We start from the raw sequence: 26211 nt of genomic DNA, 5'->3' as shown, positions 1-26211 counted from the left end.
CAGTTGAAATAGAATCACAGAATTTTTAGAGTTGGAAGAGACCTTTAAGATCATCCAGGTCCAACCTGACACCTCCCACCAGATCAGGTTGCTCAGAGCCCCATCCAGCCTGGCCCTAAAACCTTCCAGGGATGGATGGGGCTTCCACCACCTCTCTGGGCAACCTGTGCCAGGGTCTCAGCACCCTCCTGGGGAAGAACTTCTTCCCAACTTCCAATCTGCATCTCCCCTCTTCTAGTTTGACTCCCTTCCCCCTCATCCTATCCCTGACAGCCTCAAAAGTCCCTCCCCAGCTTTCCTGGAGCCCCTTCAGATACTGGAAAGCCACAATAAAGTCTCCTGGGGAGCCTTCTCCTCCTAAGACTAATTCAGCAGTCTTGAGCAGCTCACTGGAAGGGAAGGTCCATGAGCAGCACCCTCTCCTCACCCTTGGAGGCTGTTTCAGCTATTTTACCCAAATCAGAAACCTGTTTTTTCCCCCCAGGAGATGGCCACCCTTAAATCATCCCTTAAATCACCCTTAAATGGTCAGCCTTATCACTGAGCTGAGTCTCTGACTACCCTGAGATGGTTCCTCTATTTCATCTTCAAGGCCAGCACCAGTTTTCCTGCAAAACAACTTTGTTTTCAGACCTAGAGCTGTCTGCCACAAACGAGGCTGAAGACTGAACCACTGCAGCAGGAAACACACAACTGATGCTTCCTGCTCTGTATTTGCCCTGTTTCTCACCCTGGCACTTTGGCTCAGAGTAAATTAATTAAAACCAAAACAAGCACAGCCAGGCTGGGCAGGCTTCACATGTGCAGAAATATGGTGTGGAGGGGCTCAGCTTGATGTTAAAACCAAACTGATCATTTTAGCTCTTGGCTGTTCATTTTGGTGCTGAAATGGAAGCATCTGCATTTAAAATCAGAGCTTAGAGAAGGGAAAGCCATGCTCATTTGCTCATTCTTATTTATTTGCTGTAGTTTAGTGGTGGATTAAGGTGAGAATTTATTTTACAATATCTGTGTTGGATTTTTTTTCCCTCCAGGTGCTGTGTTGTTGTTTTTTTTCTTTCCTTCCAGCTGTTTTCTATATGCTAAGTGGAGCTGCCTTCTTCCTTACTACTGGTAGGGTTGCAATTAATTAGTGTTCTAACACCAGAGTGCTCTAATAGCCTCAGCTAGAATATGTAAGACTGATGTGTCATGATTAACAATCAGAAATATCAATTTCCAAACCACTCATCTCCTCTGCTTTGCTTTTTAATACTATCTCTGCAGTTTTCTTCTCAGAAGCACAGAAAACCCAACGAAGTCCCCTGGGAATGGCAGAGGTACTCAGACTGTGAGTCTGTGGCTTCAAGTGTGACAGTTTGCTGATGGATTTAGATTGCTGTCCCTTGGGATAGGCATCTGCCTAAAGCCACACTTTGTACTTCCCTCCAGGGAAGGCTCTGCTTTCCTCTGCTTCCTCTGTTTTCCAGGTACTAGAGCAGCAATTTTCAAAACAGAAAATTCAGGAAGCCAATTGAATAGCAGTGAGATGTTATCAGCTTCTGGGTAGAAATGAGCCTTGAAGGGAGCAAAGCACTGTCCCTGACTTGCAGCTTGGTTCATAAAGCAGGGGCTGAGGGGCCTCTGGTGGACTGTGAGCATGGCCAGGATAAAACCCCAAATTCTCTGATATGAAGGACTTTTCCCAAAAAAAGCCTTGGCTATGGACAGGCCCTTCCTTGCCCTGCAGCCACGTTTTCCTTTGGAGATGAATGACTTAGAAATGCTGCCATCAGAGACTGGGGGCACTTTTTGGGTTGTTTTGTTGTTTTTGTTCTCTCCTCCCTATTTTACATGTGCAGAGAAAGCAAATTGCAGCCTGAGCCTGGAGGAGACTCAGGGACTTATTTTTATGACTGTTTATATGAAGCTTTCTCATGCCAGAGAGCAGGGAATGAAAATCACTTTTCCTGAGCATCCTGACAGGTCTTGAGGCACATGGGGAACTCAAAGCCCTGAGTCTCCCACCCAGTGATGCTCCCAGGTGTTACACACACATCATCTGGTGTTCCCTTCTAGCACTTCACAGACCTACACCAAAATCTAGCTGGGATGGATCCTGGCAGCATGGTTGAAGTGGTCTCTGCTCAGCAGCCCCACAGTTCTCTCTGTTTGCAGGGTTTATCTTCATTCTCACCATTCTATACAGCCAGGGCCAGTCCACTTGAACACCCCAGCTCTTCCTACAATGGCAATGCATTTCTGGTTGATTTAGTTCCTGTGCTGTCAGCATGTCCTCCCACTTCATCTGTGCCATTAATTCCTTCCTTGCTACTGGCTTCAGAAAGCACTAACAAGGGAAAGATAAATCAAGCGTCAGAGCACAAAGAAGACTTGTGGGAAAAAGCTTTCCAGTCTTTTCTGAAGCTTTCATGCCTGTTATTCTTTTCTTTGCTGATACAGCTGGATTTTACCATCCTGTTGAATGAGCATATTCCAGACTATAAAAAAAAAAATAACAAAGTAAAAACCACGTGCTCTTTGTATAGGTCAGAGCTGGATGGAGATGGGCTGCCAGATATAACAGCACAGGACAACTTCAGAGCAGAGGAACAAAATGTGCAAACACAGGCAAAGTCGAGCTCTGTTCCCCAAAACAAAGCAGAAACAAACCCTGAGACATCAGAAATGAGAGTGTGAGGACTCAGGCATGTCTGGAAGCACACATCTGTCTGCCAGCTGGGTGAAGATGTTTGTGTGAACGTGTAGGAGTACGTCCCACACATTCCCTGTGGGAATCTGGAGTGGCTTTTCCCATTCAGGGTGATGGGAAGAGCTCACCTAAGGCAGTGTTGGAGTCTCAAATTCATGTTTTGGGACACTGAGATTCTCAGGTCACAATCTTTAGTCTCACCTACACAGCCAAGGTGGCCATGGAATCACTCAAGGAAGATGCATCCCTCAATGTTGTTACAGCAGGATTTCTACACCATGGTGGACTGGGGGGTATATTTCACCCTGAGAAATTCATGCCCTGTTTCATGCTTATATTGTGCTTTGTGTTTCCAAAGCACAGTGCAAAGTTTTCTTTGTCCTTTAATTTTTTTTTTTTTCCACATAAACCATGAGAAACAAACTATATAGTTCAAGAGGTCAGAGAATGCACACTAAGAATGTCCCACCCTACGCAGTTCCCTGTGTGGTGGCTGGCCCCAAATGACCCTGAACATCTGAAAATACAGTCAGAAATCTGAAAAATAAAGTTCTGAGAATGCAGCTTGAGCTCACAGAGCTGAGGATGCCTGCACACCCAGTTGTGGAAATAACCACAAATAACACAGCTCCAAAAAGGCAAATGGGGGCAGGTGAACCCAGGTGGGCAGGAGGTGAAAGAGTCTCCCAGTGAACAGATGCCTAGAGAGGACTTCAAGAACAGGTTTCACAAAGATGCAGCTTGCTTGGTTTCCAAAAACAGAATCACAGAATATTTTAGGTTGGGAGAGACCTCCAAGCTCATCCAGTCCAACCTTTGACCAACACCACAGTCAACTAAAAAACCCTGTCCTTAAGGACCAGGTCCAAACACCTTTTAAATACCTCCAGGGATGGTGACTCCACCACTGCCCTGGGCCATTCCAATGCCTGATAACCCTCTGAGGGAAAAAAATGTTTCCTAAAGAGTTAAAAGAAGATCTGTCCCCAGAGGAATTAGTGACCAAACTCCTGCAGACATCAGGACTTCCTAACCTGTGTGTGTAGAGCCAGGGAATCAGCAGAGCTCCTGAATCTCATGGAGGCTGAGAAATTACCCCATTCACTTGACCTGGTCTCTCTGTAGCCTTCTGTTTGCTTCCTGTGCATAAACATTCCCAATTTTTTTTTTTTCCTATTTCCCAGCTCTTCCCTTCATACTCTGGGGTTGTTCCCAAGACCTGAGGTTGAAGCGTAGGTGGAATTTCAAAGCATAGGATGAGTCCTGCAACTTGCAGAGCACGTCCTGGGTGTTGGGGTTAGTTTGGTGGGCAGAAGGGACCTCCAGTGGATCTTTGTTCATTTTGACTGAGGGAAGGATTAAAAAAATGATGAAAACAGGGATGAAAACCACCACGCTTCCAGGAAATGTGTTGTTTTTCTGTGGGAATTCAGAGAAAAATATGATTTTACTCCTTCCCCAGTGAGAGCAACACCCACAAAAGCAATTTTGAAGTGCAGGGGGATGAAAGGAAACTCATGGCTCAAAGATGTATTTGAATTCCTGCATCCACTCTGGTTATGTGTTCAACGCCAGCGTTTTCCCAGAAAATTTTACCCGGCCTCAGCATCCTTGTGAAATACCACATGAGAAAAATCAAATCACCATTATTTCTTCCCCATCATCAAACAAAACCCCCAAAGATCTGCCTGGCCTCGAGGCACAGCAGCGCCCATTTCCCTCAGGTCCCTGAAGCCCAGCAGGATAAACCCCCTTTTTCCGTGACTTTGTGTCTGGAAACACAACCACTCGTGCAGCACCTCAGTCCCTATGTTTTATTTTTGTGTCGTGCAGTTAATTTTTATTTCTCCACGGGGCCTTTTTCTCCTCCTCCTCCTCCTCCTTCAGGCACCCCCTGAGCCCTTGGCTCCCCACGGCGGGGCCATTTTGTGTGAGGGGAAGGGGCCATTTTGTGGGGCCGACGGTGCCCTCAGGGCCCGAATAAATAGGAACAGAAGTCAAAAAGGAGTTTGTGCTCCGAGGACGGGGTGAGGGGTGGTGTGCGGAGCCGCTTTAAGCCCCTTCCCTCCTCGGCGGGGCTCCCAGGGCCCATCGCACTCCCTCAGCCCCGGCCTGGAGGCTGTGGAGCCGCCGGAGGGGAAGGTTTAGGGCCGGTCTTGGCCATGCAGCGTCCGCCGGGCCTCCAGAGGGCCCCCGCGGTCTGAGCGCTCGGGTAGGAGGCGAAGGGCGGCCTGGAAGGTCCGGAACGAAGCGGGTGCTGCTAGCCGAGCTGCGGTGCACCCGGAGCGGACAGCGTGGCCCGGAGAGCGCGGTGCTTCCCGTGCGGCCTAGGCCGGCCTTGCGGTCATGGGGAAGAAAGGGAAGAGGGAGAAGAAGGGGAAAGGAGCTGAGAAGACGGCTGCGAAGATGGAGAAAAAAGTGTCCCGCAGAGCCAAGAAGGAGGAGGTGAGATGCGGGAGAAGAAGGGAGGGGAGGTCCGGTAATCCCGGGAGTTGGGGAGTTCCGTGAAACGGGGCCTGAGGTGGAGGCAGAGGAGGAGTGGGTAGGGGGGAGGTTGAGGGGTTTTAAAATATAAAGGAAAAGAATGAGCGGCAAATGAAAATGTTTGGGTATCCAGGCCTGAAAACAGCGACCTTGCCTGGGGAGGACGCGGTGTTACCTCAGCACAAAGCTGAGGAGCTGGGAAGGGGCGATGCTATCGAGGCAAAATCCACCGGTTTGGGGCATTTTAGGTGATTGTGGGATGAAGGGAACCTAAGCAGAGAGGTTTTTTTTAATCAGGAAAAGGGGGATGGTGAGTGCTGCTTTCATGTGGTGGCTCTCTGCTTGTGAAGGAACTTATTATGTCTGGCATTTCATTTTTCAGGAGGATCTTGAAGCCCTGATAGCAGAATTTCAGAATTTAGATGCAAAAAAGACCCAAGTCATTGAGACATCCTGCCCACCCCCCTCACCTCGGTAGGAGACTGCATGAAGCTTTGCCTGCACTTCCACAGGAGTTAATTGTGCTTTTAATGAAACCAGTTTATGTGAAGTTATTTCCTGAGAGTGGGAGGCGTAGTATCTGCCATAGGTGATGTGTGGAGTTATAAAATACCTGGTGTATTGACTCCCTGGTTAAAAAAAGGATTCAAAATCTGAGCCAAAAGGTTGTGGGTTATTTTTTTTTAACTGGCAGTGATAGGGATCTGTCACTCTTTGGGATGTAGGTGAGCCATGACCAGCAGTGACTGCAGAGTAATGACGCAGAGAAGTTGGGACAAGACAGCCCAGTTCTCCCCATGGTTACGTGCCCTCATCAAACTCATTTTTGTTCTTGACACAGCAGCATTAAAATTCAAGAGCTCACGTCAAAAGGCGAGTTAAATGACAGCATAACGTGTGCTCCTAAAATAGGAGAAGATTTCAGACAGTGTCAAATTAATCTTGCTGGAAGTTTTGAAGAAGTTAATTTCGTGGGAGAAGTTTTTAGCCCTGGGGTGAATATAATAATTCAGCCTGATAATTTGGCTGATGATGGAGAGACCTTTGTGGCTAGAGGGCAGAGGTGTTAGTGCTGGCTGAATTAAGGGCTGTGAGCTTCTGGGTTTTGCAGGACTCTTACACATCTACTGTTTTGTCCATCTCTTTTTCTTTTGCAGGCTGAATGGCTCCCTCTCTGCTCACCCTGAGAAAGACGAATTGATCCTTTTTGGAGGTGAATATTTCAATGGCCAAAAAGTAATGTATACTTCCATTTTTTTTCTTCTTTATCCTCTCCCTGCCTTTTACTGTAATTTGCATGAGTCTCATTTGAAGTGAAATTCAAGGCAGCAGTCATAAAATATGTATTTGTCCCCAAATGAGATCAAAATAGCCTTTTAATTCTGCCGTGACACTGTCTCATGCTGGAGCAGTTGGCAGGAAGGAGACATGCTGGAACTCATTAAGGAGTCAGAGTGATTGTCTCAGCATCAATATTTAAAGGTTTCATAATTTCTCCAGACTTAATTGCAGCCATATCTGCCCCTCATTTTTTGATAACTATTGAAGAACCCCTTTTACTTTTCAAAACAAGATATTTCTGCAGTTTTGCAGCTGGCAAGGCATTGCCTGTCTTGGAGGTGAGGACAGTAGCAAATAGTTACAAGTGGACACTCTTCTTACTGCATTTCTGCAAGCTGCAGGTGTTTATTGTGCTGCTGGAGACAAAATGGTCTTTTTGATCCTAAGAAATACATACCACAGCCTGAAAACTCAGGCCTGCCAGTGATACTTGGCCCCCTTGGAATCCCCCATTGTGATGTGCTAAGCTAATTCTGCTTGCTTCACTACCTGAAGCTGTTCTTGTCTCTGGAGCTGGGCAGCAGTTTGGGCAGCTTTAACCTCCAAACCTGTGTTGAGCTCCAACTTTTTAAGTCCTTTTATTTCAAGCTATCACTGGCTTAACCAAGGGTTTGGGAAAGAGCAGTCCAGGAGTGTTGGATCACTCTGAAAAAGTTGCTGACTCCCAGTCTGGTGGAGGAGGAGGCACAGATAACCCTCAGGAGTGGTTGTGCTTGGCCAGACTGACCCTGTCCAGGAGAGAGCTCTGGTGATGTTTGCTCTTCCTCTCTTAACAGACATACCTGTACAACGAGCTGTATGTTTACAACATCAGGAAGAACACCTGGTCCAAACTGGAGATTCCCAACCCACCACCAAGGAGGTGTGCTCACCAGGTACAGCACCAGTTGGAATTGTTCAAAAACTGCACTAAAGATGGGAGGGAATTGATTTTTTTTATTTTATTATTTTTTTCCCCTGAGTGTTTCTGGCTTCATTCTCCTTGTAATGGGCTGTGGTGTCACTTCACCTCTTCTCAGGGGATCTCTACAATCCTGCCCTGGGTTCTTGTGCTCTCTGATCCCTTGGTGGCCTCTGGAAATGTTATGTGTCAGATGAAAATTTGGGGTTGTATCTGCTGGGTTGAGAGGACTGAAGCTGGACTCCTGGGGAGGCACTTGGATGAACTGGAGCAGCATTACTGAAGCAGTTGGGCTTTGCCAAGTGTCCCAGCTGTGCAACCCTCCAGCACTGACTGTGTGTCTCACCTTTAGGTTGTGATTTTGGTCCTTGGCAGACAGACAGGTTTGGTTTTGTTTTTTTTTTTTTTATTTCTGTCTGCAAGGGCAGTAGACAAAGTTGTCTGAATTTTCCTTGGGATACTGTGATGCTCCCTTAGAATTCACCTCTCTGGTGCCTGGATCTTTAAGGTCTGGATGTGATGATGAAGGATTTGGGATGGTTTACTTTATGTGAACATCTCCACTTGAGAACTTGGACCAAAGACTTGTATTTTTTGCAGGTCTTTGGCCCTTGCCAGCTGTCTGATAGATAATCTTACCTGTCGCAGCACATGGCTGGGTGACTGCTCCATTTCAAAAGCTGCCATACAGGACCTGAATGTTATTTTCTTCCTCCCCAAAGCTCTTTAGAGCATCCTGGTAAGACCCAAACCCCTGGTTAGGTTCATTTTCCCAGATTGTATCAGACCTGAGCTGCTCTGACCTGCAAGTCCCTTCTGGAATGGAAAGGTTCTGACTTGATTTTTGGCTTGCCTCGTGTTGCTGAAATCAGTGTTGATTTTCAAGACCAAATTCCACAAGGAGACCATGAATTCCAACACCCTTTTATTTCCCTGGATGAAAAGCCTGGAGTTGAGAGGTGGTTGTTTGGGTGTTGGTAGCCAGCAGGTGGCTGTCTAGCAGCTGAATCTGAACCGAGCAGGCAGGCTGCGGTGCATCAGGGAGCTGCCACTGGATTGAAGGCTGAAATAAATCGAGAAACCTACCTGAGGAGTCATCCTTCAGGAAGTTTTCCATCTGATAATTAATTATAGTCACACAGGAGGGACAGTTCAGCCTCATTACTGGTTTGTTGTCTTCCCTGGCACTTGGATTTTTTTTTGACACCTGTTCTGTGTTAACTCAAAGGTAAACAGGAGTGTGTCCCTGGGTTTGTATGGGCATGTGTTCAGTCTTGTTTGTCATCTCTGGTCCCTGACGTGCCCTCCTCTGTCTGAGTTCATCACATCAGCCCAACAGAGCTGTCATTACAATAGCTACAGATGGGTGTTGTCAGTTGTTTAAGGAAAAGGCTTGGCTGTGTAATGAATTTCAAGCCAGCTCTTGAAAATGTCACACGTAAGTAGGAGCAGGCTGGTGCATATACCTTCCCCTTAAGCTTTTAAGCACCAGATATCCAGGAAAACCAGGCATGTGTCCCCTTTATGCTTGGGTAAAGTCATGTTCCCCCAAATCCTCCTTGAAAACACACCCATATTTTGTTACATGTTTAATCAGTGCATGTACAGGCTGGTTTCTATCAGCCATGTGTCTGATACTAAAAATCTTGCTTGCTTTCTGCTGGGAAGGGCAGGCAGGTAATGAAACCCTTCTGAAGAAAGAGGTCATTATCCCAATATTGAGCTGTGATGGCTAACCTGGAAAAAAACATATGTGGCCAGCTTTCTTTTGCTGTAGGGAAAGTGTGCTGTACAGTAATTTGAATTTAAAATTCCCCTTCCTTCAGCCCCAGAGATCTGCTGTTGTCAAGCAGGACAGCAGCAGCCACTGATACTTTTCTGGTATTTGGAGGCAGCTCCATTTGACTGATAAGGATCTTCTATCTCTGGTTTCTGAACCCTTGGCTGATCCAGCTCTTTCTTCTTCTCCTGGCAGGCAGCAGTGGTGCCCACAGCTGGTGGGCAGCTGTGGGTGTTTGGTGGGGAGTTTGCATCTCCCAATGGGGAACAGTTCTATCATTACAAGGATCTCTGGGTCCTGCATTTGGCTACCAAGACCTGGGAGCAGATCAAGTAAGTGTTGTCATCTTGTCAACTATGCTTTTGCCAAGAAAGGTTGGGCCAGATGATTCCTGAGGTGCCTTCCAACCTGATGTTCTGACATTCTCTGATGTGTTCTGAAGTCAGGGAAATTGACCTCATGAGGAGCTGTCCCAGCATGATCTCTCTCCCTTGAGTACAGAGGTGCCCATCCTAGAAATGATGGAGAGATCAGCCTCCAGAAGGACATGGAAAGAAGAGATGTGTTCCAAATCTATTTAGACCAAAGCTGTTTCATTTAATACCTGATTTTTTTGAGTACTGATGTGCTTGGGTGTTGTTCAGCTGAAGGAAAGAGTACCATGAAAAGCACTTTGTCCTCCCAGCCATGGTGGCTGTAGACACCTACAGTGGGGAAGATGCATCTGGGGACACTGATACTTAGTTGTTTCTTAGGAGAGAAAAGGTTAAGACATTTTCTACAGTAGCATCATAATCTCTATGGGTAGAAGTGCCTTGGAGAGATGATCATTTCTCTCTCCCTGCCCCATGCAGGATCTGCTCTTTTGGAGCTTCCTCATGGACATCTGTCTTTCAGCCTTGCTGGAATTTTGAAACCACCTGTGCCCACATCCCAGTGGGGAAACAAAACAAAGTGTTATCTCCTCCCCATCCCTGGGCAGAGCTCCAAGAGCTGCATTAATGAGGAGTCTGGGGAAGGAGGCTGGGAGGGGATGTCTTTGTTTTACTTCTAAGCTGACTGAGTGCAGAAATCAAGGTTTTGCTGCCTCTTTGTTTTTCCATATGGTACCTTGATTGCAGTCTGCTTGGAAAGGGGAAGAGCAGAGGGCAGAAGTGATTGTTGAGTTGCACAAGGGTTATTTTTTTTCCCCTACTTCCTTTAAAACTATGGTCAGAACAGGTGCTGCATTTCACTTCCTTCAGAATTTTGCTTTTCTTGCCAGGGAACCCCACTTCTACTGTCAGTTTTTTTCTCATGTCTGTCTTTAAGTCAAGCTCTTGCTTATTTGAGTTTGCCATTAATCAGCTGAGGTGACTGGTGAGGGAGGGGTAGTGGTTATTGGGAGAGTGAGTGTGTTTTGGAAAGCTATACTGAGGGGGCAGATTGTGCATGGTTTTGGTTTGTTTTTTGGTTTTTTTGGATCATGGTGGGGCACCAGCCTTGGTACAGCCTTCACATAGCAGGCCAAGCAATAATTCCAGGTTTCCAGTGTGGTAGCACTGTTGCCTGAATAAATGTCTGGTGGTGGATATTTGGGAGTAGAGGCTGGTATTGAGTAAACTCAGTTGGGTTTGGAAGATGGCATTTTAGTGCAAATAATAGAGAAACATAATTATTCCTTAAGAAATGTCAGGGCAAGAGAGACCAAGTTCCTGCTCCATGTGGGAAGAATCACAAATACCCTGTTCCAGGTGGGTCTGAATGGATTGGTTTGTGTGGATTGAATAGCTAAGATGGCCCTGCTGTGATCTGAACTTGCAGTTCTAGGAAATGAAGTTATTCCAGCTGCACAGCTTAGATTTCAGACAATTATGTTGTCCTTCCTGGCCTACAGTTCATGCCACAGACCATCTTGGTGCCATAAGAGGCTTGACTGTAAAACACTTCTGAAGAGAAAACCTTGGATAATTCATCCCTGTGAATAACATCCCTGGTCTGTGTTTGTGAAGGCTGCTGGGAAAGTGAATCTTCATTATCTCCTAGCACAGAGCACAGTGGTGCCAGTCTGCTGTTAAAAACAGCTCAATTTAGCAATATTTAACTACCTTTACTTGCATTTTGCACAAAGATGGTCCAAGCACAACAATCCTAGCCTGTTAGAAGGTTTGCCAGCAGCTGACTTTGCCTTATGGGAACCACCTTATCATGTGTGTGATGCAGAAGGTTGTTTCAGTGCATGAACTGTTTGTTACTCTGCCTCAGAGCTAAGCAGTAATTTAACCAAATTGTCTTGTTCCTCCCTAGAGAGAACATCCTTACTCAGCTCCATGTGGCCCAGTGCCCTCCCTCAGAGAGAGACAGGGAGCATCACACTTTGGGGTTGTGCTTGGGAACTGGCAGATCCAGGCTCTGTGTAGTTCTTTGTCTTGCTTCTTTCCTTTTAATGCTGGAACGTTCATCATACTTCCCATAACAGTTTTGGGGGGTTTTTTTGTTTTTTTTTTTGAGATGTGGTGCTATAAATATTTCAGGGTAGCATTTTACAAGCGTGTGTTGAACACTTTGTGGAGAGAACTGGAGCAGTCACTGCAGTGCAGGATGCATTTCACTGTAGGTTTCTTTCTGACTGATGGCTCTTCTTCCTCACGTGTCACCTGGAAGATCAGGTCCTGCAACATCAGGGTAGAAAGGTGCTTGAAGAAAAGGTTGGTGTTTTGTATGTTTGAACTCCATTCAGCAGGAGTTCTCTGCTGGCCCAGAAGTGAGCCTTGTGAACTTGTTCTTTGGTAGATCCAGGTCCACAAGTGTTGATTGACTTCACAAGGGACTTAAGGTGAGGATTTTATGCCTTGTACAGTTGTGTATTTGTTTGTATCCTTCCTAACAGGATATACAGACAAGTGGGTACACTGAGTGCTGGGCAGCTGAGCACTTGTTTGCACTCAAAAGTAAAAGTGAACACTAAAGCCCTGGCTTTCAGCTGCCTCCACTACTGGAGGATAGAAGCACTTTGTCCTGAAATGCCCTTTTGATGGGATGTTGGATGCATCATCACTTTTATTAATATGGGGAAAGTTCAGAGATTCATCTGGGTGAAAGAGTGACTGAAAAAGTAACTGAGTTATGCAGCCTGTAGCCACTGGGACATTCAAGTCTTCAGTTTTGGAATCTGGGGGCTGAATTCAGGGCTGTTTTGCTACTTTAAGTCCCAGAGTAACAAGCAAAAGCAAATTCCTTCTGGAGCAGTTGTGATCAGCCTCACACTGCACATGTGTAGAGCCAGTCCTTATCCATACTTACCTTTAAATCCATTTTTAAAAAAAGACTGGAGAATTTACAGCTCCCTCCCACACCTTTGCTTTCAGGTGTCAACCCCACCAAATAAAGTATTAATAATAAAGCCTGTGCAACCATTTCCAAAAGGTTTGGTTTGGACCATGAGCAAGGGTACAGGTGAAAGGAGACTGATTTCCCAAAAGCAAATTTATCTTCAAGCTTACAGCTGCCTCCTGGGATGGTTGCACATTATGCCAGTCCTGCTTGGCTCTGCCATTTGGCTTTTCCAGTGTTGTGTTTGGAGACTGGGGACAAAAACCTTTGGCTGTGTGAATAGCTCCACACAAAAATACTTCCTGAGAGCTGTTGTTGCAGGTTTAGGAGGGCATGTCCTTACATCCAGGGCTGGAATCTGCTCTTTTTGGCTGACACCTGCAGTGTGTAAAGCCAAGGGTGCTGAGATGATAAAATGCTGTGCAGAGGGTGAGGCCTCCTGGAGCTGTGTTTCAGTTTCTTGGAGGTTGCATTGCTGGAAAGGAGAGAATAACCCAGTGGTTGAGGGCAAGTGGTGCTGGTACCTCTCTGAATTGAGATCAGGCCCCAGACTGGATGGTTCTGTTTGTGGTTTTGAGAACTTGTGGGAACTTGTTTCTTAAAACCCACACATCAATGAGTAAACTTTTTATTGCTCAGAATTGATTTTAGACTTTGAGAAGCAAGGGAGAAGATAGTCCCCAAGAAGAGGGTTTTATTGTTAATGTTGATTTTTTTTTAAAAAAAAATATATACTTTAAAAGGTGCCATCCTTTGGAATAATAATGTGGCAGTCTTGTTACAGAAGAGAAAATAACAATTTCAGGTCTTGATGAAATCAATACTGGAGGTGCTGTGCTGCAGGGTGATACTTAGAAACCCAGTGAATGCCTGGAAGCCCCCACTTTCTGTTAGAATAAAAAATCCAAGCAATCAATATTAATTCAGCCTTACCCAAATGCTGCTGTTCTACTGGGAGGTTTTCATTATGACTGGTGTGAGGTTGTCATTCTTGGCAGTGGATGAGGACCCTCATTTTCTCTCTCCACAGAAACCTATCACCACACTTTCCAGCTGCCTGCTGCCAGGGAAAGTGAAGCAGTGGGATTGTGGCTTTAAGGTTTTGTTGTTTTCAACAGTGAGCAGCTTTCATATTTCTTTAGGGCCCTGATTTTGCAACCACTTAACACACGTTGAACACTGCCTGTTTGAGAAGTCTTGCTGGGTTCAGTGGTGCCAACTCTGGGCACTTTGGGAGACTCCCCAGTGAGGGTGGAAGTGGGATAGATGAATCCACACACAGCAAAATTGTGTTTTCTCTGCAGTTTGGCCTGAAGTTGCCTTTCTTTTGAGGGTTCTTGAAGTGGTTTTTGTTCTCTCTGATGTGATGCTCAGTCTGTGGGTGAACATGAAGGAAGTTTTACCTTCCTTGCCTCTCAGGAGTGTCATTCCCAGCTGCCTGGCTTCATGTGAAGCTTCTGGATGTGACAGATGGGGTGTTGTTGCTTGTACCTGGAAATTGATTGTGGCACATTTAACTTAAAGGTCAGAAAGGCTTGAAAGAGCAGCATGGTGATGCCTGGCTGCTTTTCAGTGAGTAAGATAATAATGATGACTTGTTTTGCTGTAGTGCCTTTGTTCTTAAGTAATTCCAAGTCTTCTCAGTAGTCTGATCCTGTATCCTACCTGCAGGTGGGTGAGTGAAGATGCCATGGGTAGGTGATTTCCTAAGACAGTAAAAGAGAGTGGATGTCAGAGACAACTCTTGGTACTTGGAGAAAACATCTATGTCTGGAGTGCCTTTCTTGAATTGGTGGGAGTTAACTGCTCTTCATTAAACTTGCCTGAAAAATCAGCTCCTGAGTTACAGCAGAAAAGACTTCAAGACTTCAGGTGCTGTTAGAAACTTGATGGTTTATTGCTAGGAATTTTTTTTTTTTCTGCAACATGCCCGTGTTTCAAATGCAAAGAGTTACAGGAGGAGCACAAATGCTGTTCTGAGGAAAACATACCTGGGTGTTATGGCAGTGAAGCTCTCCATGAGTTTTACTCTTCCAGGAGAACAGACACTAAACTCAGTCAGCAGAGCTGCCAATGACTTCAGTAAAAATGGACTGACACACTAACAGGAAAAGGAATTTTGTTAATGAGTGGAATTTCTTTGCATTTCAGGGCCTCAGGAGGGCCCTCTGGACGAAGTGGACATCGAATGGTGGCTTGCAAAAGGCAGCTGATTGTCTTTGGAGGTTTCCATGAGAGTGCAAGGTGAGTTACTGTAGGCTGGCTGGTGGTATTGAATCCTCTGTGAAAAAAGGACAACAGAATTTCACCAGTAACAAAAAGCTGGGCTTTAAAGGAAGGGTTATGAGCAGCACTGCTACTGAACTAGACTTCTGTGGTAGAAAGACAAGTGTTCTTGAGTTAAAGTCTTCAAGTGTTTGGGAAACCATTGTACCACTTAGCCCATCACTGAAGTAGGTACTCATCCTTGTGACTAAAGCTTAATACATCTCTTTTGCTCTCTGAATCTTGTCAAAGAGCCTTGTCTTTCTTGAAGCATCTTCTCCAGTAGACTCTTACTTTGTGAGGTCTGTCACAGGGACTGTGAAGCCACCTGTTAGCTCTGTGCTCTCAGAGACAGGAAGCAGCATAATCATAGAACCTGGGAGCAAAGTGCAAGGTGCAAAGCCCAGCCTGGATCTGGCTGTGTCCTTGGGAATTTCACCTTTGCAGAGCATTTTCCACTAGCAGTATGTGAGCTGACCAGTAGAAAGAGAACAAGGTGTATTGTGCTCCCCTGGGCAGACACAGCTCTGATCTCTCTTGAGCTTTTGTGTTCTGCTTTGCCTTGCCTTGGTCCACATTCACTGGGAAGAGTTGAGGAAACCTCTGTTGGAAAAAGGAATGACACAGGTAAATGAGAACCTAGAGAGGTCTTAAAAAAAGGTCTGCCACATGCAAATTGTTGCACTGGAACAGTAACCTTCACCCAAGCAAATCTTCTCTGCAGCTGTGGAAGGAGAAAAACAAGAAGTTGAATAAGGTGTTGCACCTCTTCAGAGGTTCCTGATGTTGTTCCTGAAGTGATATTTTATCTTGTCCTAAATGGTGACCATTGCAAAACCTCTGATGTGCCAATTTGCTCTCCCCAGAGATTACATCTATTACAATGATGTGTATGCTTTCAACCTGGACTCCTTCACCTGGAGCAAGCTGGCTCCATCAGGAATTGGGCCTGCTCCAAGATCTGGCTGTCAAATGACTACCAGTCCTGAGGGCAGCATAATCATCTATGGAGGCTACTCCAAACAGGTAGGAGAGCTTCTCTGGTAAGCTACTGCTGTATTTCCTAGATCTGAAACTGAATATTTGATGGAAAAACTGAGAGTCTAAAGAGAAAACTAAATGTGACAAACTCAGGTTGTTGAAGTGGGGCTGATACAATGGTCTTGTGTTGGCTGTGACCTTCTGTGGTTTGACTCCTTGGGGAGGACAGTGGGCTCAGAGCTTGGGACAGCAAAATTGAGTTCTTTATTCTTCTCCTTCCCTCTGCTGAGTGTCTCAAGCCTTGTCCCCAGTGCAGAATTGGGTGATCTTGTCACCAAACTGCCCACTGCTCTGACTGACGATGTTTCCATGTGTCACACAGCTGCCAGGTGGCCAAAAAATACTGATAATGAGGGTGCAGGTTGGCATGTGGGTGTGCCAGCTTGACAGGAATGTGCAGTTATGGCCTTGGGTTCTTCATAAACAGAATGGTTCTGTTTTACATGCTGCAAACCACTGCTGGTGGTACAAGAGGCATCTCCTCTTCTAATTGTGCCTTCTCAGAATCACAGCATTATCAGAGTTGGAAGGGACCTCTAGAGATCCAGTTCTCCCACTAAAGCAGTTACTCATGCAGGTTGAGGAGCTTATCTTGGTCAAAATTGTTTTGTGTTTTCCCTGCTACCCTAATCCAAGATTAGATACTGCAGAGATAGGAGTAAGCAACTTGTGAGAAATTACTTCTTTTTCAGCAACAGTGGTGGTTGCTGCCAGCATTTCTAGGTAGTACTCTACTTGCAGGTTAAGAGCAACAGTTGCTGGGAGACTTGTGGGTTTTTTTCATCAGTGAAAGGATTAAGGGAGCAGCACTGGTTAGCAGACTCAAAAAAAAAAAGATTTTTGATGAGCACCAGGCTTCCTCTGCTCTGCTTTTTGCTTTGTTAATCGTGTTAATTTATACTGGGTAGCCCGTTAGGCCATATGTCCTCATTGACCAAGTATCCCTGTCTGCGTGCTGGGAGGGAGGAAGTAAATATTTCATTGAGCAAAAGGCTCCTGCAAAAAGCTTTTAATGTTGTGAATGCAGACAGAAGCCCCAAATCCTGCTGCTGCTGGCTCTGGAAAGGCATTGCTGCCAGCAGAGCCTCGCTGGGGGAGGAGGACGCCTTGTTCTGCTGATGTGAATAAATGAACAAAGAAGAAAAGCAGGGAGAGAAGGGGAGAGAAGATAGTCTGTCTATATATTTAGAAGCATTTGTGCCTCCTCACGGCCTGCACTTAGGGCTCTGGCTCATGAGAGGAGCATTTGATTAAATAGCAGTAACAATACAGAGGCATTTTCTCCCCAAAAGGGGTTTCGTCCTTTTCTTTTCTCTGTCCCATCACTCTGGAGGGTGGGAAGGAAGCAGGAGCCTGCATGCCATGCTACGTGTGGCTCTCATGGCTACTGAAAGAGCTGGGTTTCAAGTGCACACTGAGCCCCATAGACATAGAAAAGTTGATGCATGTTTGCAGTAGGTTGTGTTCCACTTCACGAGGGTGGGCTCTGTCACACTGCTCTTGGTTGTTTTGAGCTAATAAAAATGAAATGGAAAAGATGGGGGAGTGCAAAGCTGCCCTCAGCCTTTATGCAGAGCACTGAGCAAGGTTGAGAGCTGGGTTCAGTTCCTTTCCAGCTTAGAGAACAGCTTTTTGATTAAAACAATGACTCCTTTCATGAATCTGCTTTGTAATAGAGAGAGGTAAGGGTGCTTCTCTGTGCCCTTCCTGACAGAGACTCTGCTTGTGTGTAAACTTGCAGTCAGGAGTGGTGCAGGTGAGCTACAAACTGATCCAAGTACCAGACAGAATTTTCTCTGCAGCTTTCTTGGGATGCAGAGGCCACACACCTTTAGCATGCTCTTGGACTTAATTTGGCAAGATTTATCTCCTCTAGGAGAAGCACAGCTTCATTAATGTGCAGCCATTGAATTCTCAGTCTGTCTTTGCTTATCGTGGAGCTGAGTCTCTCTGGGTTTATTTTGGAGTGAAGCAAGTGTGTCTGGCTTGTGTACTTGGTCACTTGTGTAGTGAAAAAGCACCTTTATAACCCCGAGTGCATCTAACTTGAGATGCTGGCACACAAGTTCAGGAGCCTGCCTGACACTTTAAAATGCAGGGTTCTTACTGAGTACCCTGGTGTCCCTGTGATTGTCTGTTTCATCTTCAGCCTGGAAATGATAAAAGGCAAATTCTATGACCCTCTACAGGAGGGGCTGTGGTGAGCATTGTCAGCTCTAAAATGTACCTCCCCATCCCACAAGGAGCTCAGACTTGTTCTCCTGCTGATCTTAAAGATGTCCTCACCCAGTTCTCACGCTGGGGATGGGGTTTGCTGCAGCAAGCTGCATTTTTGGCTCTCTAAAGCAGTGAGACCTCTCTATTGCTAGGCAACATGAGCACACTGTGCCTGCCTGGCACAGGGAATGCAGCTGGGAGGTGTCTGCTCTGCTCTACCTTCCAGGTGCAAGCAGCCTACAAGCCATGGGAAGGCTGGCAAGGCTTCTGGATTCCAAAAATGACTGGCATGTGGGGATTTGGGGGGGGATTTGGAGGTGGTGTGTGGCTGGGTTGTTTTTTTTTAGTGGCAAGCTTGGCAAATCTGGATTGGATTCTGCCTGGAGATTGCTGGTGGCAGGGCTGAAGTGTTTGGCTGAATTGCAAGGTCTGGTGGGACTGGTTCCCTCCGTAGTTCTGCCTGCTAAGGGTTTCTGCTGATGGGATGTGTTTTGCCATTGTTGCTCTCTTTTCTCAGACATGTCTAACACCTTGGGGAATCCTGATTTCCCCTTCTTTTCTCCGTGCCTCAGTTTCTTTGCTCCTTGAAGGGGCATAAACAGATATCCTGCTGTCCAGCAGTAGTGCTAGGGTTGTTGTTGTTTTTTTCAGCTAATGCCTGTAAAACTCTTGTAACTTGCTAACCCACCTGAACGTGCAAACAACAGGCTGCAGATATCCAAACCAGGTCTGAGCTTGGAAGCAAACACCTGGAACATCCAGGCAAGGAGGATAGCAGGGGAAACAGGAGCCTCTTGGGGCTCAAGGAAGGATTTCCTCAGGGCACTAAGGTGTCCTGGGTGCAAGGGGATTGAGCTCTCCAGCAGCAGTGTACTGATTGCTGGTGAAGTGTCTGCTGCTGAGCCAGTGTGAACTGGGGAAAATAGGCATCTCTTTGACAGCAAATAACTTAACTCCCACTCCACCTCATTGGGGTTTTTCTCAGCCCAAGCAGCTTTGTCATGTTGTGTACGTGGTGTGTTTACTACAGGGAGCAGTGTGGTTTTCAGGAGAAAAATAATGTGGTTATTCTACAGACCCTGGACAATAGGGAAGCCAACTGCTCTCTCAGGGTTTGTTATTTCCCCTCCTTTTGTGCAGACAGCTCACATCTTACTGTTCTCCTGCACACTTCAGGCTGGGTGTTCCCTGCTTGTGTGCTCTGTCTAGCATTTAAGGATGAACTGCAGCCTGCCTGGGGCTGAAATAACCACCATCCCTGGCATCATTAGCAGGCACACTTTGCAGTCACTGGGTTTCACTTCAGTGCTCCAAGGTGTAAAGCCTCCTGCCCACTCCTCTGGCTCTCCCTCCCTCTCCTGAGTATCCAGTGCTGCTGAGTATCCATTGTATCCTGCTCCAGAGTATCCATTGATTAAGGTAAGAAATAGACTGAGAAAGGTTGGTGTAGCTCAGCTGCCTGCAGCCTGCAGCTCATTGCTGATTCCTGCTGCTCTGGATCTGGGTGACACTGGTGTGACATGGCCAGAGAGTGGCATTTGCTGGCCCAGGGATTCACAGCCCTTTGAACTTGATGCCACAATACCTGCACCACCATGAGCTCACAGTACCTTCCTTTAGAAGGTCCTGTTCTTCCTTGTGCTTTGCTGTTGCCTTTAGTAGGGCTGAAAACGGAGCTTCTGTTTGGTTTCTTTTTAGGAGGAAAAACTTTCTCACAGCTCTGTGGGACCCAGAATGCTGCAAAATAAGATCTGCAGTCAGGCAGGAGTGCAGAGAGTGGGCTGTCACCTCCCTGTCACCTCCACTTCTCTTGTAGCAGGGTGGCAGGGACTGAAAATCTGTGTGCTGGTCACACATCTGTACTTCAACTTGGGCCTTGCAGATGGCACAGCACAGACACTGAGCTTCTGCTCAGCATCCCTGGGGGACTTGCAAGCTCTGTGGAAAGTTGTTGTGTAGCACTTGGGTGGAGTGGGTATCTGCTTTCTTTCCCAGCTCTAGGAGCAGAGGCACAGATGTTCTATTAGTCCCTGGGGAGCACCTGATCCTCTCTGTGGCAGAGGAAAAGGCAGGACCTTGCATCTCCTGTTTCCTTGCTGCTGCTCATCCTTCCTTCCTTCTGCAAAACCAAGCAGTTTTAATCCCTTGTGGCAATTTATTCCCCTGTTTTGGGTCCTGCCCTTAAACTGCACCCTGTTGTCTTCACACAGCCACAGGTCCCAGGCTTTGTGCTGCAGCCTGGTTGTCAGTCAGATGTTGGTTGTCACTTGTCACAGGAAATAATCCTGGCTTGAACAGGGTGGCTGTCACCTGCCTGATGCTCTAGGGCCACAGGGTCTGCATTTTGGGCTTCAGGCTGTGATTAGGTTTATCTGTGGGGTGTGTGGCATGACTGACTTTGTAGGCATTGAAGAGTTGGACCTCCTCTGTTTTTGGCTTGCTGCAACTTTCCCTGAGCATCCCTGTCCTTTCCCTTCTCTGCAGAGAATTAAGAAAGATGTTGACAAAGGCACCCTGCATACAGATATGTTCCTGCTGAAGGCTGAAAGTGCAGGCAAGGAGGAAGGTAAGGTACTGCTGCAGCTGGGAGGGATGCTGCAGGACTGTGACTACAGATCCTCTCTCTTCCTTTGAAAAACAGACCAAAAAAAACACCCCAGGCTTAGAACAAAATTCCCCTTGAAAAGTGCTATGCCCCTGTGTTTGCTTTGGGGCTAAACACAGCAAGATGGGTTTGATTTAAATATTTCTTCTTCCCAGGAGTAACTAAATGCATTTTTATACTGTGACTTGCATAGAAAGGGTGAAGGAAGCAGCAGTTTCAGGGGGGTACTGGGGTAATGATATCCTCCTTTTTTGTTCATGTGTGTTGGAGATGGACCATTACACATAGAGAATTCCTCACTGCTGCACTCTGCAAAGGGACCTGGCCACTTGTTGCTGCAGCCACACAGTGGTTCTGTCCCCTTCTTGTGCTTCATTTCACTGCCTGAAGAGATGAATCTGTGTCTGCTTTGCTGGGCAGAGCTTTCTGGTAGCCAAAGGCTGCAAGGAGTCCCAGGACACAGCTCCAGGTGACTTTTTTCAAAGCTAATGGTAGCTCTGACACAGAGAAACACTGGGGAATTGGTGGAGAAACTGCTTGGAGGAGCTGGCAGAGCTCTGGAGGATGGTTGGGGTGTGCTTTTTGTCAGAGAAAAAATTCTAGCTCATGGCTTCATCGATGTTGACACCTCCCAGTTGGTCCTGGAATAGTCTGGGATGGAGTGGAGGGTCTCCAGGCTCCTTGCATAACCATCAGACTGTGTGAGAAGCTCTGGCCTGCACAAACAGCTTCAGGAAAAAAAACTACAAGAATAGATATTTGGGGGATTTTTTGGTTTGTGTGTGGGAGGGAATTAAAACAACATTTTGAAATTCCTGCTCCCTGGGACATTTTGATCACTGCTTTTCTGTTTCACAACAGAAAAATCTTTGGGGCTTCAGAATTCTCCACGCTGGAAATTTTTGTTTTGACAAAGTCTGGTAGTGGTGGCTGATTTCTCTTAAGAGAGGATTGGGTTGTGGTCTCAGGAGAGTACCTAGAGCAGGGCTATGACCAAGAGTTGGTTGTGGTTGCTTGTTTTATCTCTGAATGTCCCCAGAAATAGGAATTCCATCCCTTTCCTTAGGACAGAGTGTATGTTGCCCCTGTCTCAGGCAGCAGGACAGCCTTCTTTGGGGTGAATTTCTAAAATGTTGAAGTTGTGACTGATTTCTTTAAACCTGACCACGTGGAAGTGGGGATTTGGAGAGGAAGGTTGGTCACAGATGTTGTCTGAATACCAGACCCTGCTTGCATTATATCCTGTTTGTAGTTTATCTTCTGGAAATGGTGGTTCCTGCAGGAGCACAGTGCCCAGGCAGTGCCTACCCTTCTCCCAGCCTGCATTTTAGAGATTTCCTCAAAATCCAGAGTAGAAAGGATTGGAGCAAAAGTATTAGAGCACCAGCCTTCTCCCACTGCTGAGCCCTTTTTTAAAGCCTGGTTGGGTCTTTTTCCAGTGAACTGAACTTATTTTGGACTGTGAGTTGGCAGATAAGGTGCTGTAGTCAAAGGGGACCTGGGGACTTATTTTGGGGGTTGAGGCAGTGGTGCAAGTTGATCAGGGACCTGTGGAAGAGAATTGCTGTAGGTGTGTGCTCCATGGGGTCACTGGGAACCTTTCCTTGCTCCTGGAAGGCTGAAACCCGTCCTGGTTTGAACTCCACCTTCCTGGAAAGGTGGAGACACTGCATGATTGAAGCTGAAAATAGAAGTGGTTCTGATGAACACTCTTGCTCTCAGAGTGTCCAACATGGGTCATCCAGGTTCTTCCTGGAGGGCTGAAAACCCAGGGAAGATAAATCAGGATTTTCCTTTGAGATTTGCTCTTCTTCATTGACAGAGAAGTGGACGTGGAGTCGGCTCAGCCCTTCTGGAGTGAAACCTCCCCCCAGGTCTGGCTTCTCCGTGGTGATGGCTCCCAATAACCGCTGCCTGCTCTTTGGGGGAGTGCATGATGAAGAGGAGGAGGAGAGCATAGAAGGAGACTTCTTCAATGATATTTATTTCTATGACATTGGGAAAAACCGCTGGTTTCCCGGGCAGCTGAAGGTTTGGGTTTAAAAATAATACATTCAGTTAATTCTCCTTGATCATCCAGCACCTGTTCTTCACCTTTTTGTTTCCCTTGTACAACTTTCTTAGTGTGGAGGGAGCCTCTGTTTCTAGTAATTTGGGGTGCTGAAACACCAGGTTGTGATCCAGAAACCCACTGATCAGGAAGGAAGAGGCTGTAGAGATGAAGCTGGTGATTTGCAGCTCTAGAAGGTTTTTGCTGCCAGACCAATTAAATTCTCTGACTTTATGCTACCCCTCTCCTTCCCTCCCAGGTAGCTCCTTGCCCTGCTTCCCCAGGGTGATGCAGACTGTCATCTTTTTGGGGAGAGAGCCCTGGATGGCTGGGCACAGAGCAAAAGTGGTTGAGGAGGAAATCCCCCCCCTTCTCTAGGAGTCAGGGTGCAGGTGCTGTGTTGCTGTGTAATGCCAAATGAAACAAAACAGCAGGAAAACGTGGTTATGGTGTTTTACTGGAGGCCAGCTCCAGGTCAGATGTGTTAAGTCTAGTTCAGTAAAAGCTACCATGAAAAGATCCTGTGTTGTGATGGGATCAGAAAACCTCCCTCTTTTTCCCTGTTGTTGATGAGCTGCTAGAAGAGATGAAATACTACCCTTGGTTCACAAAAATTTTCAGAAATGTGGCCCTCAGCTCAGATCTTTGATTTTGTTTGAACCCTCCTCAAAGGGGGAAGTGTCCTGTTTGAACTTCCTCCTTTCTACCTCTGTTGTTTCTGCCTTTGTTGTCAAAAAAGAGAAGTCCAATCCCATAATAACAGGCAAACATCAACTCAAATGTTTGCTTCTGCCTGCCTAGCTGACACTTTCCCAACCCTTTCTTGTGGTACTTTGAAGACCTGGAGTGCTTCCTGGCAATGCACTGTCATTTAGTGCCCAGCAATTGTTTGGATTTCACCAAATGGTGGTTATTTTCTCTTGCTCCTCTTAAAGCCCAGTGAACTGCTTGTGTGGTTTGTGTGCACCTGCAGGATAGAAGAGAGGAGTTTTCTGTCCCTTCAGCACGTTGCCACCAATGGAAAAACCAATTCCATGCCATGGCTTTTGCAGGAGTTTTGTTACTCCTTGTTTCATGGCTGGTAGAAGTTGATGCTGAGGGGGAGGTTGCATCTATCACTTGAGCTTACAATTCTAGTGAAAATTAATTGAATTCTCCCCCTTTCCCTCCCAGCAGTATTTTTATTAACTGCTGTACATGCTGTTAGCTGCACACAATTCACATGCAGCCTCTCCCTGCTCTTTTTTCATGTTAACAGGGACCAAAATCAGAGAAGAGGAAGCGAAGACGTGGCAGGCAAACTGAGGCAGAGGCTGCTGGAGAGGAGGAGATGGAGAAGGAAACTCCAGAAGGCCCTGTGGAGATAGTCAAAGAGGTGGTGGCAGAAGATGGGACTGTAATGACAATCAAGCAGGTGATCTCTGGTCCTGCAGGAGAGCAGGAGAAGCCTGAATCAGAAGAGGAGGAGGAAGATGGAGCCTTGGGCCAGCACGTGGAGCCATGCCCACGTTCCAATGCCATGCTGGCAGTGAAGCATGGGGTGCTCTATGTCTTTGGGGGGATGTTTGAGGTGGGGGATCGCCAGTTCACCCTCAGTGACCTCCACAGCATCGACCTGCACAAGCTGGAAGAATGGAAAGTGCTAGTGGAGATGGATCCAAGTAAGCTCTGATCTTGGGGTCTCCCTCTCTGCCTTTAGTTTAGCAACAGTGTACTGGGGGGAGGGTGAAAAAACCCCTCAACTGTGAAGCTTTTCTCAAGTGATGAGCCTTGGAGTTGTGTTTTTTCCTGGGAAAAGCTTGGGAGGATGTGCTGTGGAATGGCTTATGGTCAGCATTGCTGCAGAAGCCTGGGAAGATGGATTTGATGGACTTTCTACTTGTTACTGAAAGGATCTGTGGGTCTGTTTTAGAGCAGCATTTCTCTTAGGGGGGTGGTGGTGAAGTGATTCATCCCAGGTGATGTGTTAGGCACTGTAAAGAGCCATTTTTAAAAGAGGATGTCCCTGGCCCTGCATGCAGGCAGGAAGGAGTCTTGTTTCTGATCACAGAACTGGGAGCTGCTAGGGAAGAGTTCACTCTGTCAGCACTGGCACTGACCAGGTTTTTTTCACAGCTGTTCTGTGCTCTTCTTCCTGATTATTCAGCCTCTTCCCCTCTTCCCCATCAGATCCAGGCCCCTGGACAGCCAGGCCAGGAGATCTATGAGGGCTGTGAATACAGGAGGCCTCTTAAGGAGCAATCTGACCTTGTCTTGGCTTTCCCCAGGACAGTTCTGGGTGTAGGAATGGGAAACAGCTTATTATTTACTACTTCTGTTTCCTTTCTCTTCCAAGAAACACAAGAATGGCTGGAGGAGTCAGAATCAGATGAAGATGATGATGATCTGGAAGGTGCAGAGGGAGGGGAAGATGGTGAGGAGAGCTCTGAAGAGGAGAGTGAAGATGAGGAAGGTAATGATGAAGATGAATGTTGTCTCCAGACAAATATAAAGTGGGGTTTAGTACAGTACCTGCTGGTTCCCCTGCCAGCCTGGATGGCCTCACTGGCATCCAGGTGAGTTTTCCAGCCACAGCAGTTTTTTGCTCTCATGTAGAGGAGAAATTCCATTGCCCACTGATAGATCTTTGGGCTGTTACTTTAAAACACCTGAGCTGAAGAGCAGACTTCATCAGGCTGACACATGGAAGAGGAGATTGCTTTCTTTAGCTGTTTGTGACCTCTCTTTTCTCCCTTCCTAGGAGCTGAGCAGCACCCCTCAGTTCAGCCTGGGGAGGAGCACCCAGACTTCCTGGCCAGGACAGAGCAGTATTGGATCCAACTTGCCCGGAGCAACATGGGCCCAGATGCCAAGGAGAAGAAGGTGGTAAAAGTGGCACATGCCATGGCAAAGACTTTCTATGAAGATTCAGTCTAGAGGTGGCTGAGGCTGTTCCAGGAGTCAGGAGACATTCTGGGAGCAGTGGTTTGCCCCATTGGCCTCAGCCTGATGTGCCAGGCAGTCAGGGTGTCCAGAAGGTGTCCTGGAATTCCAGCTTTTGCCTACTCTGAGTGCCCCTGGGCTGCCCAGTCTCAATGTGCCTGCTTGATTAATGCTCTGGATATGCTGTTACTCCCCTGGAGCTGTGGGGAGGGTCTGAAGGAACAGGATTGATGTCCAAGCACCTGTTCTGCTGAGTCTGGCAGCTATAGTACTGTCTGATTTTTGTTCAAAGGTTGTTTTGAGTCTGTTGAGACAAACTGCACATCCCAGTGGTTCACTGGTCCCAAATTCCCTACCCTGACTGGGGCCAGAACACATCTCCAATGGTTTCCACAATAAAATTCCTTGGTTTTATCATCTTGGGTTTCTCATTTAATCCCATTCTACCTTTTCTACTTCTTTTTCTCCTGCTGTGAGTAGAAGGATTGCTCTTCCTGGTGTGAAATATGCAGGTGGTGGTTGTAGGATGCTCCAACAGCCCCGAGATGTGGCTGCACAGCCTGGAGCTACCTGGGAATCCTTGCAGACCATCTCTGAGCTT

General features: G+C 46.7%; 1 protein-coding gene across 6 annotated transcripts; it reads left to right on the top strand.

The window, feature by feature from the left end:
- Positions 1 to 4886: 4886 nt before the first annotated feature.
- On the top strand, positions 4887 to 26025 carry KLHDC4 (kelch domain containing 4). 6 transcript variants are annotated; one of them, XM_008491360.2, is made up of 12 exons: positions 4887 to 5137; positions 5559 to 5650; positions 6334 to 6412; positions 7294 to 7392; positions 9394 to 9530; positions 14662 to 14754; positions 15642 to 15801; positions 20518 to 20599; positions 22461 to 22669; positions 23947 to 24349; positions 25024 to 25140; positions 25429 to 26025. In XM_008491360.2, the coding sequence occupies exons 1-12, from the start codon at positions 5039 to 5041 to the stop codon at positions 25602 to 25604; spliced, it is 1746 nt and encodes a 581-aa protein (XP_008489582.2). In that variant the 5' UTR covers positions 4887 to 5038; the 3' UTR covers positions 25605 to 26025. The 6 variants fall into 6 exon arrangements, with proteins under 6 accessions (XP_008489582.2, XP_030313513.1, XP_030313515.1 ...); XM_030457653.1 differs by having other exon boundaries at positions 6334 to 6389; positions 9398 to 9530; positions 25429 to 26011; XM_030457655.1 differs by lacking the exons at positions 4887 to 5137; positions 9394 to 9530 and having other exon boundaries at positions 5625 to 5650; positions 6334 to 6389; positions 25429 to 26011.
- Positions 26026 to 26211: the final 186 nt, after the last annotated feature.

This window comes from Calypte anna, chromosome 11 (genome assembly GCF_003957555.1).
Source record: "Calypte anna isolate BGI_N300 chromosome 11, bCalAnn1_v1.p, whole genome shotgun sequence".
Classification (NCBI taxonomy): Eukaryota; Metazoa; Chordata; class Aves; order Apodiformes; family Trochilidae; genus Calypte; species Calypte anna.
Note: the sequence above shows the minus strand (reverse complement) of the source record. Positions and strands in the feature narration are given on the sequence as shown.